Source organism: Rhinoderma darwinii, chromosome 8 (genome assembly GCF_050947455.1).
Source record: "Rhinoderma darwinii isolate aRhiDar2 chromosome 8, aRhiDar2.hap1, whole genome shotgun sequence".
Lineage (NCBI taxonomy): Eukaryota > Metazoa > Chordata > Amphibia > Anura > Rhinodermatidae > Rhinoderma > Rhinoderma darwinii.
Genome location: NC_134694.1, coordinates 15375886 through 15392226, shown reverse-complemented (window position 1 = coordinate 15392226; position 16341 = coordinate 15375886). Strand labels below are relative to the sequence as shown.

The window sequence follows — 16341 nt, the reverse complement described above, 5'->3', positions numbered from 1 at the left end:
ACAGCGAAATACGCTTTCTCTGCCTCCCATTGAAGTCAATGGGAGGTCAGAGGCGTAAACGCCCGAAGATAGGGCATGTCGCTTCTTTTTCCCGCGAGGCAGTTTTACTGCTCGCGGGAAAAAGACGCTGACGCCTCCCATTGAAATCAATGGGAGGCATTTTAGGACCGTTTTTGCGACGCGGTTTCCGCGTCAAAAAACTCGGCAAAATACTCCGTGTGAACATAGCCTAAAAGGGCCTTAAATGTTTTACATAGTGTGAATGGCGGTGAACTATTGAAATGACTGGTATTCTTGCAGGCTAGTAAACAACAAACCAGTGTGGACAATACTGTTCTCAGATCATTATGCTGACTTTCACCTGTTGAAGACAGATGTCATTCTATAAACTGTCTACTACATAGAAGAATGGGAGATAGAGAGAGAGATATTGGAGTCTTTGCATGCAAAACACAATGCAGTAAGGGAGTATTCTGGTCACCTTATCACCTTTCAGTCCAGATTCTCCTGAGTTCCCCGGGAGACCCTGCAAAACAGTAGAAGAGCCAATATGTAAACCTATAGGCAACAAATAAATCTAAATTACATTTCTTTCGGTTGCTAAGCCTAAAGGGGTTTTCCCGCGAGAGACAGTTATGACACATCCACAGGATATGTCATAAATGTCAGATAGATGGGGGTCCCACCTATGGGATCCCCACCGATCTCCAGGACGGGGCCCCCTAAACCCTCTTCAGCCGCTGTGTGTTGCGGCTGAATGAGGTGAATTCCGACCATGAAAAATGTTATATGGTCGTGAGTTACGTAAATACCGTAGCTCGCTGAGTTAGGCTGTTTCCGTAACTCCAATAGTAGTGAATGGCAGTTACAGAAGCAGCGAAGCATGCGAGCTACGCTATTTCCGTAACTACCATTAAGTTCTATGAGACTTACGGAAACAGCCTAGCTCAGCGAGTTACGCTGTTTACGTAACTCACGACCATATAACATTTTTCATGGTCGGAATTCACCTCATTGAGCCACAACACACAGAGGCTGAAGAGGGTTTAGGGGGCCCCGTCCTGGAGATAGGTGCGGATCCCAGAGGTGGGACCCGCATCTATCTGACATTTATGACATATCCTGTGGATATGTCACAAATGTCTCTCGGGGAAAACCCCTTTAAGTATGATGCCAGTTTTAGTAGAATATCCATTTTTATTGCCTTGTGTACCATATTTCAGGTCACCAGGTGAATATTGCTGCCATATTGATATAAGTTTAAAAATAGGTGTTTAGTAGCAGCTCTGTGTATCCGCCTAAGTCTGATCCTCCTGTCTTTTTTATCTTGGTTAAGAGACTAAATGTTATCAGAGACAACAACCACTGCAAATATTTTGCTTAACATCCTGGCACAACCACTCAGGACAACCCAAAGGACTGAGCAATTGGGCGTGCTGGTGCCAGAACTACCGGATCATTAGTGAGTGGGCAGAGTGCTCATGAAACACCCTTCCTGATCATAGAGAAAACAGCTGCACAGTCCTCTCCATCCCCTGATCTTCACTGATCTCTAAGATCAATGCAAAGAAAAGGGAAGCCGAACATGAAAAGCAAGTAACATTTAGCTTCCTCTCACAGGTTGTAGAGACTTTGCTGGAGTCTGAAAAAGTAACTCACTGGACACCATGTATTAACTCTTTCATAGGAATTCACCTCTTCACTATCCTAAACCACCAGAAAAACTGCCATTAAACGCTTTTATCCCAGAACACCGGGCATGCTGGAATTAAGGCATAAGGTATTAACGTCGCGGGGATCCGAGCTGGAGACGCAGGATTGGTGAGCTGGAGGTTTCCTCCCTTTTGTTTTTCTCCATAGGTATTAACCTCCAGCTAAGTTGCTTTAAAGTTTGTAATCAAAGTATTTAGATGACCATGTTAGGAGTTGTATCCCCAAAAAGACACACGTGCATTAAAGAAATACCCTGTGTTGTAAGGACAGTTCACATGTAAGGAAAAAGACAGTGAAGTTACCCCAGATTTACAAATTGTCGTCTACATTCCCACACCTACATAAGTTTATATGAGGATGTTCTCCAAATGATACGTGTGAATTAATGTCATTGCTCAAGTTTTGAGAAAGCGATCAACGTTTTTCAATGTTTTTCCTTACCTTTAAACCTTTGGGTCCCATAAAGCCTATAGGTCCAAGAGAACCCATGTCACCCTGAAGAGTAATAAACAATATACTCATTAAAAAATCGTTACTAAATACAAAGCAGACATAATAAATACTCATCTATAAGCAACAAGTAGTGGTATAACATACGAAAAATAAATAATTCGGAGTGAACTGGATTAAAAATAATAGTAAGTGTGGTCAGGTACACCAAGGGTAATGACCATTGTAGGGAACTAGATGTCAACAAATGATAATGATATGAAAGCAGGCATTAATTTCCAGTTGGTTGATGTCCTGAAGACTAAGACAGCAAAACACAGTGTAATATTGGCCAAAGTGGGGGGCGCCAAAATGTAGCCACCACAGAGGCATGCCGATACTTATACAGTGAAACCTCTTTGAGGTGACCACCCAAAAATTAAGGTGAAAAAAGGTCTTGTAGGATGGTGGACAATACACACAGAAGGGGGATTTGAAAATCTGTCTCAGACAAATCTGGTCTAGATGGGGGTGGTTTCTCAAAGAGGTGGTCTCTTTCTCTGGTTTCACTGTACATAGAAAATGGACATCAAGTCGCCGGTGAAAGGTAAGCGAGGTATTTTGCCTCTGCTACCATGGGAGAGGTGGCCTGCTGGGTCCAGGAGGTACATGGAAGGCTGCCCAGGGACTTGCCAAAAACACCAAATAGCAAGCATAACAGAAAATTGCAGCAAGTAAAACAAACAGAGTGTTTGCTAATAACATGACAGTCAAGTGCATACAAAACAGATCATTTGGTGTAAATGGCACTTGGATGACAGTGAAACCCAATATGGTATGTAAGATATCTGGGGGGGGGGGGGGTTTGAAAGCCCGATTAGTCCAAATCTGTCCCGATGGTGCCTTATTGAGAAAATTGCAGCCGATCACATTCAAAAATGCACTACAACTACATTACCAAAAGCTATATTTTTTAAAATATTATTTTATACTTCTAAGAGAATCTTAGACTTGGGAACATGATTGGTGTCTACATGGTACCAAAAATGTTATGTGGTATAGGCAGAAGCCAATGTAAAAATCGATGAAGATCAATCAATCAATCAAATAGTGCAAATCATTCATGCTTAAAACAATCTGACAGAAAAATAGCAAAAAGGCAATTTAATAGTTAAACAGAATCTCTCCCCTCATCTATGCATATCCTATGGCTCAGCGGTAAGTGAGGTCTCCAACTATTATTTTATCTGCACAGGAGATCTTCCCATCTGTGTACAGTGGCTTGAGGACGGGCTGAGAGCCAAGGATAGTTCATATTTTTATAACCAGTTGAAAGAGCTTCCTATGACCAGTGTAGAAGGCTCCTCTTGTCTGTTAGGTACCTGGCTCTACTGCCGCTGACTAGTAGGAACTGAAGCAGATCAGGAGGGCCAAGAGATCAAAGAAACATGAGCTGTGCCCATTCATTTTTCAACAAGCATGGGACAGTTATAATCTGTAGACCCAGTATTGTCCTGGAGACTTGATCTACTGAAATGTTTGGTACGGTCTCAACGCAGAACTACAGACTTGCACACTCCCAGCTGTGATACTATTGCATCAATACAGATGAAGTGAGCTGCTTTATCCCGCTCTATTGTGGTTAGCAGGAGTTGATATGAAGAGGACTTTGAATGACTTTTCATACAAAAATCACGCATCACGCAAGCACGTCCTATGACATATAGTAAGGTTATATCATTACAGCATTTCATGTTTTTAGATTTCCACTATATCACCATCTGAGAAAGGCACGGCAAGTTTTATCTGTTATAAAGATCACCAAGGTAAGGCAGAAACACAGAAAAAACATCCCTAAAAGCAGTAGTATGTGAATGGAATCAAGAATATGAGCGGTTATAGAACACCCTTTGGGGTTGCGTGTTATAGCTCGGTATTCCACTCAAAATTTTTGCCAAAAATTGTATTGACAACAGCAGTCTGGGGTCCTAGGTTTAAATATGACCAGGGGCAACATCTTCATACTACTTTGATGTTCTCTGTGGGTTTCCTCTGGGTACTTTAGTTTCCTCTTCAAAAACATATGGATAAGTTAACGGTTACTATGAAATTGGACCTATTAAAAGTGTGAGCCCGACCAGGAACAGGGACTATAATCTGTGTACAGCACTGCAGAACATGTTGGCTCTATGTAAGAAACAGGAAATACATGATAATTTTTAATCATGAATCTCTAGTATACAATAACAGGGAAAAAAAGTAGATTTCTACCTTATAACCTTGCCTACTCATCATCCCAGAGTGACTGACCTAATTAATTTCCTATTATGTGAAATGAATGAATACTTTTCAATTGTTTCTAACTGTATGAAGAAGCAGCGGTCTCACAACACTTCCTTGAGTGGAGACACATAAATTCCTATTCTATTGCATTATTACGGACATCAAGAGCGCAGGTAAAGGCAATGCTGTCAAACAGAAGCCTGTGAATCAGTGCGGCGCTTTGTGAATCACCCGGAGTCCATGGAAGGCAACAAGGCCGAGCCAACTTCTGAGCTCCAGTGCACAGAGCCAGAGAAGCCGCTCTGAGTATATGTTACAACAAGCCTGCTCTTTGTACTGCTTCATATAAAGACCTCTTTAGGCTTCTGTTTATACAGGACAGACCCCAGCTATTTACAACCACACAAGGCTCATGTTACACCAATTGCTGCCCTTTAATAAGATTTTTCGGGAATAAGCCACCTGCGGACATCCACAAATGCATCGGCAAATGGAATTCAGCCTCGGAGACATTGCACAAACTGTCACCCGAATCAGCAATGAAGGGGCTTGTGCCAATATTTATCAAATAAGAGTCCTTAATTACCATAAGCATGAATAGAATGAATATTTAATTTACAGAAATAACATATGTTAATGACCGGCACAAAGCCCATTGATAACTATGTTTATATACAGTAAGGCTAAAAAAAAAAAAAAAACCTTGTATTTTCTTTATTCCTTCCTTTCGGCTATGGGTTTATTAAACTCTTAGATTAACCGGGAAAGTGAATGTTAAACGCCGATTTTCTTTTAAAAAAAAAACCCTGAATTTATTTTATCTACAAGTGTGGTAAAGTTAAAGTGTGGAAGAAGCTGCAGGCAATTCTATGGGATTTGCTGCTACTTGGCTCCAATGCCGAAGGCCCCACATGTGCAAGGAGTCATCCCATTACACAAATTTATATCTGCTATACACATTTGCTCGAGGATCCATGTGAACTGTCTGGATCAAAGTAGCTTCGAACTACCATGCTCAAGATCAATATGTTGTGGGACTACCAGAACCAGCATGCCTGACCATTTGCTGCATGGTAGTACACACAACAAGATACCATTCTCCAAGTAAAATTATTGTTTTCTATCTAATACAAGTCTTGGCCCTTGGATGCCCTCTGATCTTCACCTTATTTGACAGCATATTATTTTTATCTGGCCTGCATACGGTCCCTTATTGTATTGACCTTTGTCACCTGTGCTGGGTGGTTGTGCAGTCAGTCTTCCATCCCTATGTAAAGCTGTTCTACCATCAGTGAAGCATGAACCGGACCACGATCATCTTCACAGTGTGTCATTTTCTGACAGATTTAGTTCTCTCTCTGTCTTTATTGCCTGGAGAAATTCCATATCAGTCACTGTAAACTACTCATGCACTTTTTATATATATATATATATATATATATATATATATATATATATATATATATATATATATAGTTAATCTGTGATGCTGCATTTTTTAATATAAATTCTATTGGTCCAAGTAGTCCTCTTTGAATCTTTTTTACTACAGGCTTTGTTAACATTTACATAAATATCCAGTGAACATCAAAAACGTGATCACTTTTTTTTAATAGCTTATTTCCATGCTGAGTTATGATCGCTTGAAGTTATCGGCCCAAAGCCTGAGGCTCCACTGTTGCGAGATTCTGGTGACAAAGTGTCTGATTTCTTTTAGGCAAGTGTTTGTGTGGATTAAAATGACCTAATACAACAATATCTACATCCTACCTAGTGGCATATATGTGAGTATTTGTGGAAACATAGATGCAATTACAGATTTGGATCCATGAAATGTCTCAACAACAACGATGCACCTAAAATAAATCAGTAAGGGACATGTTGCCATCAGAATATCTTGGTAATGCAGCTTTAAGCCTTCGGCCTGTAGCAATAGATCATATTATATAATAATTAATAATAATTTTAATGAACGGTCAAGTGCCTTTTTTTATTTATTTAGGTAGAATAACCCTATAAGGAGCTCTTTCCTAGACAAGGTGCCATTTGGCAGAAATCGTGTTTTATCTCATTGCGCTTATTTCTCAGAATTGGATCGATGCGGCATCCCTGTGGCTCTTATATAAATCCAATTATTCAATAGCGCATATGAGCACTGCAGCATTTCAACTTCCTGACTTATTAGGAGTATATTTGTTCTATCCAATTACAGGAGTTATTAATTATTTTTAGACTTGATGCATAAACTATTTATCATCCAACACTGGAGTGTAATAAATGCAATGGCCAAAGTTAAAATGTATCTGTGTAATATATATATATATATATATATATATATATATATATATATATTAATATTAAGACGGTATGAGTATTCCCCTGAGATTTACATGTTACGGGCGCTGGATTTCCAAATACACTTCTAAAAATGTGAGGTCCCCTTTTCTGACTGCTTATCAAGGGATGAAAGTATATTTTTCCATGTGGTTAACTTCAGAGTTGAGGTAATAAATTCCAACTAAAACTCAAGGTACAATTTCCTGACAATATTTTGTACTTTTTTTTTTTCCAGTAGACTCTATAGCATTATTATTGAATCCTCTCCTAGAAAACAGGACTTTTTCAAGATTGACAGCTATATACAATGGTCCTTAAAGAAGTCTGGTCAGCCCAGCGGACGCATTAGATTTAGTTCCATGTCAAAACCAGAGGAAACTTGAAACATCTCTTTCTAAAGACAAAACCCATGCGGCCAATGTGCCACACCGTGCAACAACTGTTACGCGTGAATCAGGTCTAGACATTAAGGAGCACTTCTTTTTATGGGACCAAGTAGCCTCAACCCTCTACTATAAAAAACTGTCGCCCCATCGTGACAAAGGGTACGTGCACACCACAAACACCTAGAATTCTCCTGACACGTAAACCAAACCTGTTCACAGACTATAAAGGGTTTCATTTATACCAAACCAGTGTCCTTTCGCCATACGTTTGGCCGGTATGCAGTTTTTGTTTTTCTACTGTATAGAAAAGTGTAGTCAATTACTTTCAATACAAAGTGATCCCGCAAAAAAGGGATATCACATGGTAAACTTTTTTTTACTATGGGAGTCACTGGCAAATGTATTCCACTGCATGGCATACAGTTGTATATGTTGGGGATATACGTTTGATCAGTAGATTTTTACTGGCGTATATATGCCAAATGTGCACCACTTACACGTTGTGACCAGTCTTACCACTACTTTTCATACAGTCACACACCATGAAATAGGAAAGCATGTGGCAAAACTGGAAAATCGGAAGTCACTGCCAAACTGACACCTCTTGGGGTAGCCTTGGCCATAGCACTAGCTTCCTGACCCGGCCACTTTTGCCTTATGCTATAGGTCTCGCACAAATGAGATTAAATGGTGCACCAACCTACATTTGTGAGCATATTGATAAGACTTTTTTCGGATTTCCTGTTCCTAATGCCAATTGAGAACACTACAGTCCGCCTCTCCCCTGCCCAAAATGGCTGATAGCAGGGAACACTAGACTCTCCATCTGTTCAGAAAATCTAGAGAAGGCAGGCTATAGGCGAAGTGCCCATTTAATTTCACTAGCTGAGTAAATAGGGACATTTTCATTACATCCTTTGCTATGCACAGCTACTAGATTTCATTACATTTATGCCCCTAAGCACAAGGACTATAAATATTTTAACCTATCATACTGTACTTGAAAACTCTAGCAGACACTTCTTTAGTGAAAAGCTGCCAACAGAATATTTAAAAAATAAATAAAAAATAAAAGACATTGCAGAATTCTATGGCCACTTACTTCCAAACAGGCATGCAGGGCTATACACAGAATAACGCCCACTGTTTTTCGCACTCAAGGCGGATACCAGGTTTCCTTAATTAAAATACTTGGTATTTTATGATGGAAAAACAGTCTATAAACACCTCCTCTTCTAGGAGTAAAAACACGCAAGCTTGTGTTGGTAAAATGAAATTAATTCAGGGAAAGATTAATAAATAATGACCTTTTTGCAAACGGAGCTCTACGACAGTGCGTGGAATGGAATCCACCAACAAATATCGGTAGTGAGACGTGTTATTTGGATAGGGTACTTACAATAAATCCAGGGACACCCGCAGGACCTAGGGGACCCAACTCTCCCTAGAATAGAGCAGAAAAAAATAAAAAAGGATAACTTTGTCACGTATTTTTAGAAAATCCAAACTAATATTTGAAACAAATTAAAATACATTAAATAGAAAGCTATAAACTATGCTCTAGACCGTAAAGGCGCACAGTTTTTCGTTTCAGTGAAACACATTTTAAGGTAATTTTGGTACAAAATGGAAGCAGCTATTTTACTGATTAAACACACATAATACCTAAACACTCCTCTTTCATATTATTTACTTCCCTTCCTGCATTCTCTATTGGCGAAAGTAGAACAGACAATGAAAAAGAACCTAGGTGAGAGATTAACTTACTCTACCTGCTATATCTCCCATGTAGTGGAGCATGTGTGGAACTCTTGCTATATCTTTAAAAGAACTGGATTGCTGACAGTTCAGCAAAGAAAACAGGAAAGGGGTGGGGGAGAAGGGCAACATTTTGACAACAGAAGTAAGCTGCTATTTTTTGAAAGAACGGCCGTCCTATGGTTGTTGTCACTTATGAAGTTTCGGTCATTAGAATTAAGGAAAGCAAACTTCAAACTAAAACAACAAAAAATAACGCAAAGATAAAGACAAATCCCCATCGATCGTTATCTGGCTGGAGGAGAAAGTTTATATAGAATCCTTAAGAACCTATCAATTCACAGGGATCTCCGGTCATGAGGCACTTTCTGACTAAAGAATTATCAGTGTTTTCTCTTGCTTATCAGTCCACAAGATATCTGCCTCCACTATGTTCTGGTGAACAGGGTTAAAAGTCCAAAATGACATCTTACACTTCCCTACGTGTCCGCCCGAATTCCAAATTCTATTTTTACGTGAAGATTCAGCTTCATTTATTTATACGGCACTCTGGATCAGTAATATTTATATGCTTTTCCCCATGCAAAGCGTGACTAAGAGCATTCCTTATTGCTGTATTCCATGTAACAGCCTCCTGCAAAAAAATTAAACACCTCTTTTCATAACAATGGATCTTGTGTTGTACTACAAATTACTCACGGGGTTGCCATCAAGTCCTGGGGGACCTCTTTCGCCAAAGTCTCCAGGGAAGCCCTTTAAAAGGTAGAAGGAAAATAATAAAAACATATAGAATCTCAGATACAATCCCCATATATCTATACTTTGAAAGAAGAACGAGCATTATACAACAGGACGACATGAAGGATACACAACAAAGGCAGTAACTGGACAGTTGTAATGTTTGAAGCGCTTTAGAACTAGACGTGCTGAACAGGCCTTAGAAAATAAAGGTATATTTATTAGTATATAACAATTAATGGGGGGGGGGCTTGTTTAAAAACTTGTATATATAATAGGTGGTTTGCTTCGGATACCAACTAAATATTGTGCGTGTTAATGTTAAAAAGTGAAGAAACCAGCTGATTGGTTGGATTGGTCAACACGAATGCTGTTCATTTGCTTTTTTTTTATAGTTAATATGGGGGTTTAGACCACTACCAATTTCCAGGACCACGGGGGCTGCGGTGATCTATACAGTGCCTTATCCTCTTTGGTACTACTTAAGAGTATTTCACTTACTGAAAAATTACGACAACATTTTATGCCCAACATTCCTTGCAGTGTCAAATTTCCAGTGGAGAAAATATCTGAAATGGATTGGTCTAACTATTATTTTGGAAATCAGGAGTGAAAAGCTCATGGAGTTTACCATTGTGATCTTCTGATATTCAACTATGACATGGCAGAATATCACTTTTAGGTGAATTTCCCCTTTAAGCTACTGTAGGTTTTTTCTATTTCTGTATGGTAACAAGACAAGCCTAATCGTTCTGTTGCTTAGGACTTTATTTTCTACATCAAATAAACCAAAAGAATTTACAGATTTATTATGAAGTTCAATGTTTAGACAATATGCAAGTAAGCGTCCAAGCTTCTCCTAGTACACGTAGCGATTTTACGCTGCATGCAAGTACAGGTAATGCACATATAAGCATATGCTTCACATGTACTTGCCGCAGTGCCAAAAACTGCATCACCAAACCGTGGCAATTCGCGTGGGCTCTGGCCACACAAACGACTATGTGTATGGGTACCATAGGGGTGGACATATAAGACGAATAAAGAATATTCTCGGAAGCGCTCTTCCTAATCGGCAGGAACATTTATTAACCAGATGGAACTTAAAGTGCACCGGCCATGAGGCGCAGGAGTAATGGAATAAATAAACCAACTGTGCAGATGGCTTGAGGTTGTTCCAGATGTTGAAGGCTGTGTTCACACGTTGCAATAGTTTGCTGTGCAGCCAAAACAGTTAATATGTTATAAACCGTGCGACCAATCACTGTATTGCAAGCTGCCGCAATTCTTTCTAAAATGCATGTTTTTTGGCTGCGTGACACACTACCACAACGTGTGAACACAAACTAAAAGTTATACTTTAACCCCTTCCCGACATTTGACGTACGGGTACGCCATGGAAATCTAGTGCTTCCCGCATTTTGCCGTATCCATACACCAAATGCTTGGCACTGGCTCAGAAGCTATGGCAACAGGAGACACAATGGCTTCCTGCTCTGCCATTACCGAAGCCGAGTAGGCCCCGCTGGGAGGCGAAGCCTAATCGGCTTGCTGTCGGTGAATAACTGACAGATCTAATACATTGCACTACGTAGGTAGCGCAATGTATTAGGAAAAAAAAATCTGACAGTTGGACCTTCAAGTCCCCTAGTGGGACTTGAAAAAAAGTGTAAAAAAAAAAAGTGTAAAAAAAATAAAAGTTTAAAAACAATAAAAGTTTCAAGTAATAAAATAAAACACAATCGCGCTGTTCCCTTATCAAGTCCTTTATTATTGAAAAATAATAAACCATACGTATTTGGTATCACCGCGACCGTAACAATCCGAGGTATAAAAATATTATATTATTTATTGCACGCGGTGAACAGCGTAAAAAAACCGATGCCAGAGTTTCTGTCTTTTGGTCACTTTGCCCTACAAATATTGGAATATAAAGTGATCAAAAAGTCGCACGTATCCAAAAATGATATCTATAAAAACTATAGCTCGACTCGCAAAAAACAAGCCCTCATACAGCTCCGTCGACAAAAAAGTTATAAAGTTATGGTTCTCACATCTAGGCGACAGAAAAAATACATTCTTTTTAGTAATTTTATTGTGCAAAACGTTGCTAAACATAAAAAAGTGCTATAAAATATGTATGTCCGGAATCGTACTGACCCGCAGAATAAAGGTAACATGTAATTTATAATGCATGGTGAACGCTGAATAAAAAAAATTAAAAAAAACTATGCCAGAATTTGCACCATCCGCAGCGCATTCATTTATGGAAAAGACCTGTGGGTGAAAATGCTCACTACACCCCTTAATAAATGCCTTGAGGGTTGTAGTTTCCAAAATGGGGTCACTTTCTTTTTATTATTTCACATCTGAGCCTCTGCAATTGTGAACCAATATTTTATAAATCACCAAATTAGGCCTCAATTTTACATGGTACTCTTTCACTCCTGAGCCTGGTCGAATGTCCAGGCAAAAGATTAGGGTCACATGTAGGGTGTTTCTACAACCGGTAAACACCGCATAATAATTAGAGAGCTGTCTTGTTATGGTGGCACCAGCTGGGCACCACATATTGGCATATCTTCTTTGAAAAAATGTAGGATTTTCATTTTCACAGCCTACTTCCAATAATTTCTGTAAAAAACCTGTGCGGTCAAAATGCTCACTATACCCCTAGATAATTTCCTTGAGGTGTGTAGTTTCCCAAATGGGGTCACTTTTGGGGGATTTCCACTGTTTTGGCACCGCAAGAGCCCTTCAAACCTGACATGGTGCCTAAAATATATTCTAATAAAAATAAAGCCCCAAAATACTCCTTTGCTTCTGAGGCCAGTGCTTCAGTCCAGTAGAACGCTAGGGCCACATGTGGGATATTTCCTAAAACTGCAGAACCTGGGAAATAAATATTGAGTTGCATTACTCTGGTAAAACTTTGTGTTATAAAAAAAATGTGATTAAAAATTTCTGCAAAAAAAAAAAATTAAATTTGTACATTTCACCTCTACTTTGCTTTAATTCCTGTGAAACGTCTAAAGGGATAAGACATTTTCTAAATGCTGTTTTGAATACTTTGAGTAGTGAAGTTCTTAAAATGGGGTGACTTTTTGGGGTTTCTAATATATAAGGCCCTCAAAGCCACTTCACAACTGAACTGGCCCCTGTAAAAATAGCCTTTTGAAATTTTCTTGAAAATGTGAGAAATTGCTGCTAAAGTTCAAAGCCTTGTAACGTCATAGAAAAATAAAAGAATTTTCAAAAAACGATGCCAATCTAAAAGTAGACATATGGGGGATGTTAATTAGCAACAATTTTGTGTGGTATAACTGCCTGTCTTACATGCAGATACATTTAAATTGAGAAAAATGAAAATTTTTACAATTTCTTGCTAAATTTTGGTGTTTTTCACAATTAAATACTGAATGTATCGAGCAAATTTTGCCAGTAACATAAAGTCCATTGTGTCACGAGAACACAATCTCAGAATCGCTTGGATAGGTGAAAACATTCCGACGTTATTACCACATAAAGTGAAACATGTCAGATTTGAAAAATGAGGGGGTCAGGAAGGTCAAAAGTGAAGGAAGGGGTTAATGAAAGAACAATGCTTATAAACAATATCATTGCATGATAAAAGCAATAAAGTACTCTACTATCCACACAGTTCGTATTGAATCCACGTTCAAATAAACTTTACCTTGGTAACTCTCTCCAAAAGAATACAAATACACCAAGAACTGAGGAGCAATGCATGTCATAACATCTAGCCACATGTTACACAGAACATTAGTGGAAATTAATGGGGGAAAAAACCAACATTTTCCATTTAATTCTAACTGCTGGGGATCATAAGCTTTTTCTGATGATAAATATATTGCTTACAGACCTCAAACTACTACAGCCAGATTTTAGTTTTCTTGGATAGCAACAGCAATATGGAATAAATAAAAAGGTTTCATCCAAAAACAGGGCATAACAGATTTTAAACGAAACCTGAAGATGTCCTATATCCAGCGTCCTAAAACCTAGGGAGCGTCAAAATGGGGAAGTTATAAGTAGAATATACAGCAGGGGTCTCAAACACGCAGCTGCATGCGGCCCCTGAGGCTGTTATCAGCGGCCCGCGGGACACAAAGACGCTAGTATAGGCTCTGCTCCGAGACTCTGTGGAATCCCGACATCACTGCCCATATATGGACAGTGATGTCTGGGGCTTCCCCAGAGCCGAAGTCCTGGGCAGAGCTCTAGTATAGATTCCGCTCCAGGACTCTGAAATTCCCGGACATCGCTGTCCTTATAGCCTATACTTGCGCTCTGCCCGGGACTCCACCTCTGGGGAAGCCCCTGACATCACTGTATATATATGGACATCAATGTCAGGGGCTTGCCCAGAGCTGGACTCCTGGGCAGAGCGCTAGTATAGGCTCTGCTCCGGGACTCTGTGGAATCCCCTGGCATCACTGTCCATATATGGACAGTGATGTCAGGGGCTTCCCCGGAGACCCGGGCAGAGCGCTAGTATAGGCTCTGCTACGGGAGTCTGGGGAAGCTCTGCCTGGGGCTCTGGCTCTGGGGTTGCCCTGACATCACTGTCCATATTTGGACAGTGATGTCAGGAGCAGAGCTGGAATTCCGGGCAGAGTGATAGAAGCGGCTCTGCTCTGGGACTCCAGATCTAGGCAAGCCCCTGACATCACTGTCCATATGTGGACACTGATGTCAGTGGCTTCCCCAGAGTTCCAGAGCAGAGCCTATACTAGTGCTCTACTCTGGGACACCGGCTCTGGGGTTGCCCCTGATATCACATTCCAGTCCAGGAGGATCCGCTGATGTCACTGTCTATGGACAGTGACGTCAGGGGCTCCTCCAGCATAGGAATCCCCGGCCACAGCGTCAGCAACGCTCTGGCTGGGGATTCCACTACTAGAGGGGGGGGGGTGGCACGATCTACAAGGGTTGTGTGCCATTATCTACAGAGGGCACTCTGGCAGTATCTGCAGAGGGCAATATCTACAGAGGGCACTGTGGCAGTATCTAGGTGGATGTGTAGCAGTATCTACAGAGGGTGTGGCATTATCTACAGAGTTAGTACAGCAAAAAAGTAAGGGGATGGCGGCGCTCCTCCGAGACTATTATGAGGTGGTGAAGTGTATATAGCCGGCTGCCACCCACTGCAGTCCCTTGGTGCTAAATCCTTAGTACCTGGGACAAGGTGAGAGTCAAAAGGTAAAGAGAAAAAATGCAGTGTAATTACGGGTATCGGCGCCAGGCTGAAGAGGATCAGGAACGGAGTCAAGTGCATAGGATCTAGGAGATCTTTTATTGAGAAGACTTCTCAATAAAAGATCTCCTAGATCCTATGCACTTGACTCCGTTCCTGATCCTCTTCAGCCTGGCGCCGATACCTGTAATTACACTGCATTTTTTCTCTTCACCTTCTGATTATCTACAGAGGGCACTGTGGCAGTATCTACAGAGGGCACTATGGCAGTATCTACAGGGGGCTCTGTGGCACTATCTAAAAAGGGGCTGCCCAATCTTGACATTTGTGTGTCTGCCAAACGCTGCCAACTGAGCCACCGGACTGCATTTAGCAACACTTAAACTGGAAAACTGGATTGTTAAAATAAGCACGTGGAGAAAACTCTCAAATTTCCATCAAGTTTAAACCTAGCACTATTGTTATAGTAATGTAGTACTGTTATAGTAATGTAGTATTGTTAGAATAGTTCAAATAACTAATTGAGTAACAATAATTTAGTATTGTATCAAATTTGAAAGTAATGCTTCCTGTCAACTTCACATTTTCTCTATATATGGCCCACTTACACGGCCGAGTTTGAGACCCCTGATATACAGCATGTATGGCATAAAGTCATCACGTTTTGGGACACCACATCAGTTACTAACTCACAGATTACATACATCTGGTCCTGCGGCAGCTTTTCTGTCCTCACGTATTTGTACTGCCTTATTTTGGTAAATTAAAAAACAAACATTGAGATGTCCCCTATGTAATAAAAACGGAATAATTTGGATTAACCCAAGTGCTGTTCATATGGAGAGACTTGCTCCTGTCAACCTGCTTTATAGCCTGAAATTTTTCTTTTATTAGTTGTGATTTCCAGTTACGTGTTCATGCAATCTGGTAGTAATTTTTCTGATGTTTGAAAACCTGTTAAACAATGCAGAGGCTTACATTGCCAAAAACCTCCACAGACTACTTCAAAACATATTAAGGCCAGATAGCAATAGGAACAAGACTATAGTTATTTTATATTTGAGTTGTATGTTTAACTATATTAGCCAAGCATAGGCAAGGTCCCTTTTACATCACCTATAGGAGATCAGTTTTATCTTACATCTTTTCAGGTCAGGCGTATATGTAACAGACAACACATTAAAGAATAGGTTCCCACTTGCTTAGAACAAGTTTTTAAATACATACAAAAGAGAACATTTTCACTATCATTGGATGATCTTTCTTCCCCATGCCAGTAGGGGGCTCTAAACTAAAGCTTGGCACAGAGCACTATTATGGGATGGAGAAGCCTGTTGGTCTGGACTGTTTAGCGTGTTAGCCACATCAATTATCATAGTCTGACTAGCAGATTTTCAACTGGACTCCACAAACCTCTCTAGACATGGAGGGAGCGATAAAAGGTCTGCTATGAGCTGAAAAAGACAGTGAAATAAGCTG

The 16341-nt window shown here is 40.2% G+C and overlaps 1 protein-coding gene across 3 annotated transcripts in view; it reads right to left on the bottom strand.

Moving 5' to 3' along the window:
• Positions 1–16341, bottom strand: part of COL27A1 (collagen type XXVII alpha 1 chain) — a 274259-nt gene that overhangs the window by 145693 nt on the left and 112225 nt on the right. For all 3 annotated transcript variants that reach the window (XM_075835266.1, XM_075835267.1, XM_075835265.1), the window contains 4 exons: positions 9606–9659; positions 8548–8592; positions 2155–2208; positions 482–526 (listed from right to left, as the gene is read on the bottom strand). In XM_075835266.1, the coding sequence (XP_075691381.1) occupies positions 482–526; positions 2155–2208; positions 8548–8592; positions 9606–9659 (198 nt within the window). The remainder of the gene's footprint in view (positions 1–481; positions 527–2154; positions 2209–8547; positions 8593–9605; positions 9660–16341) is intronic.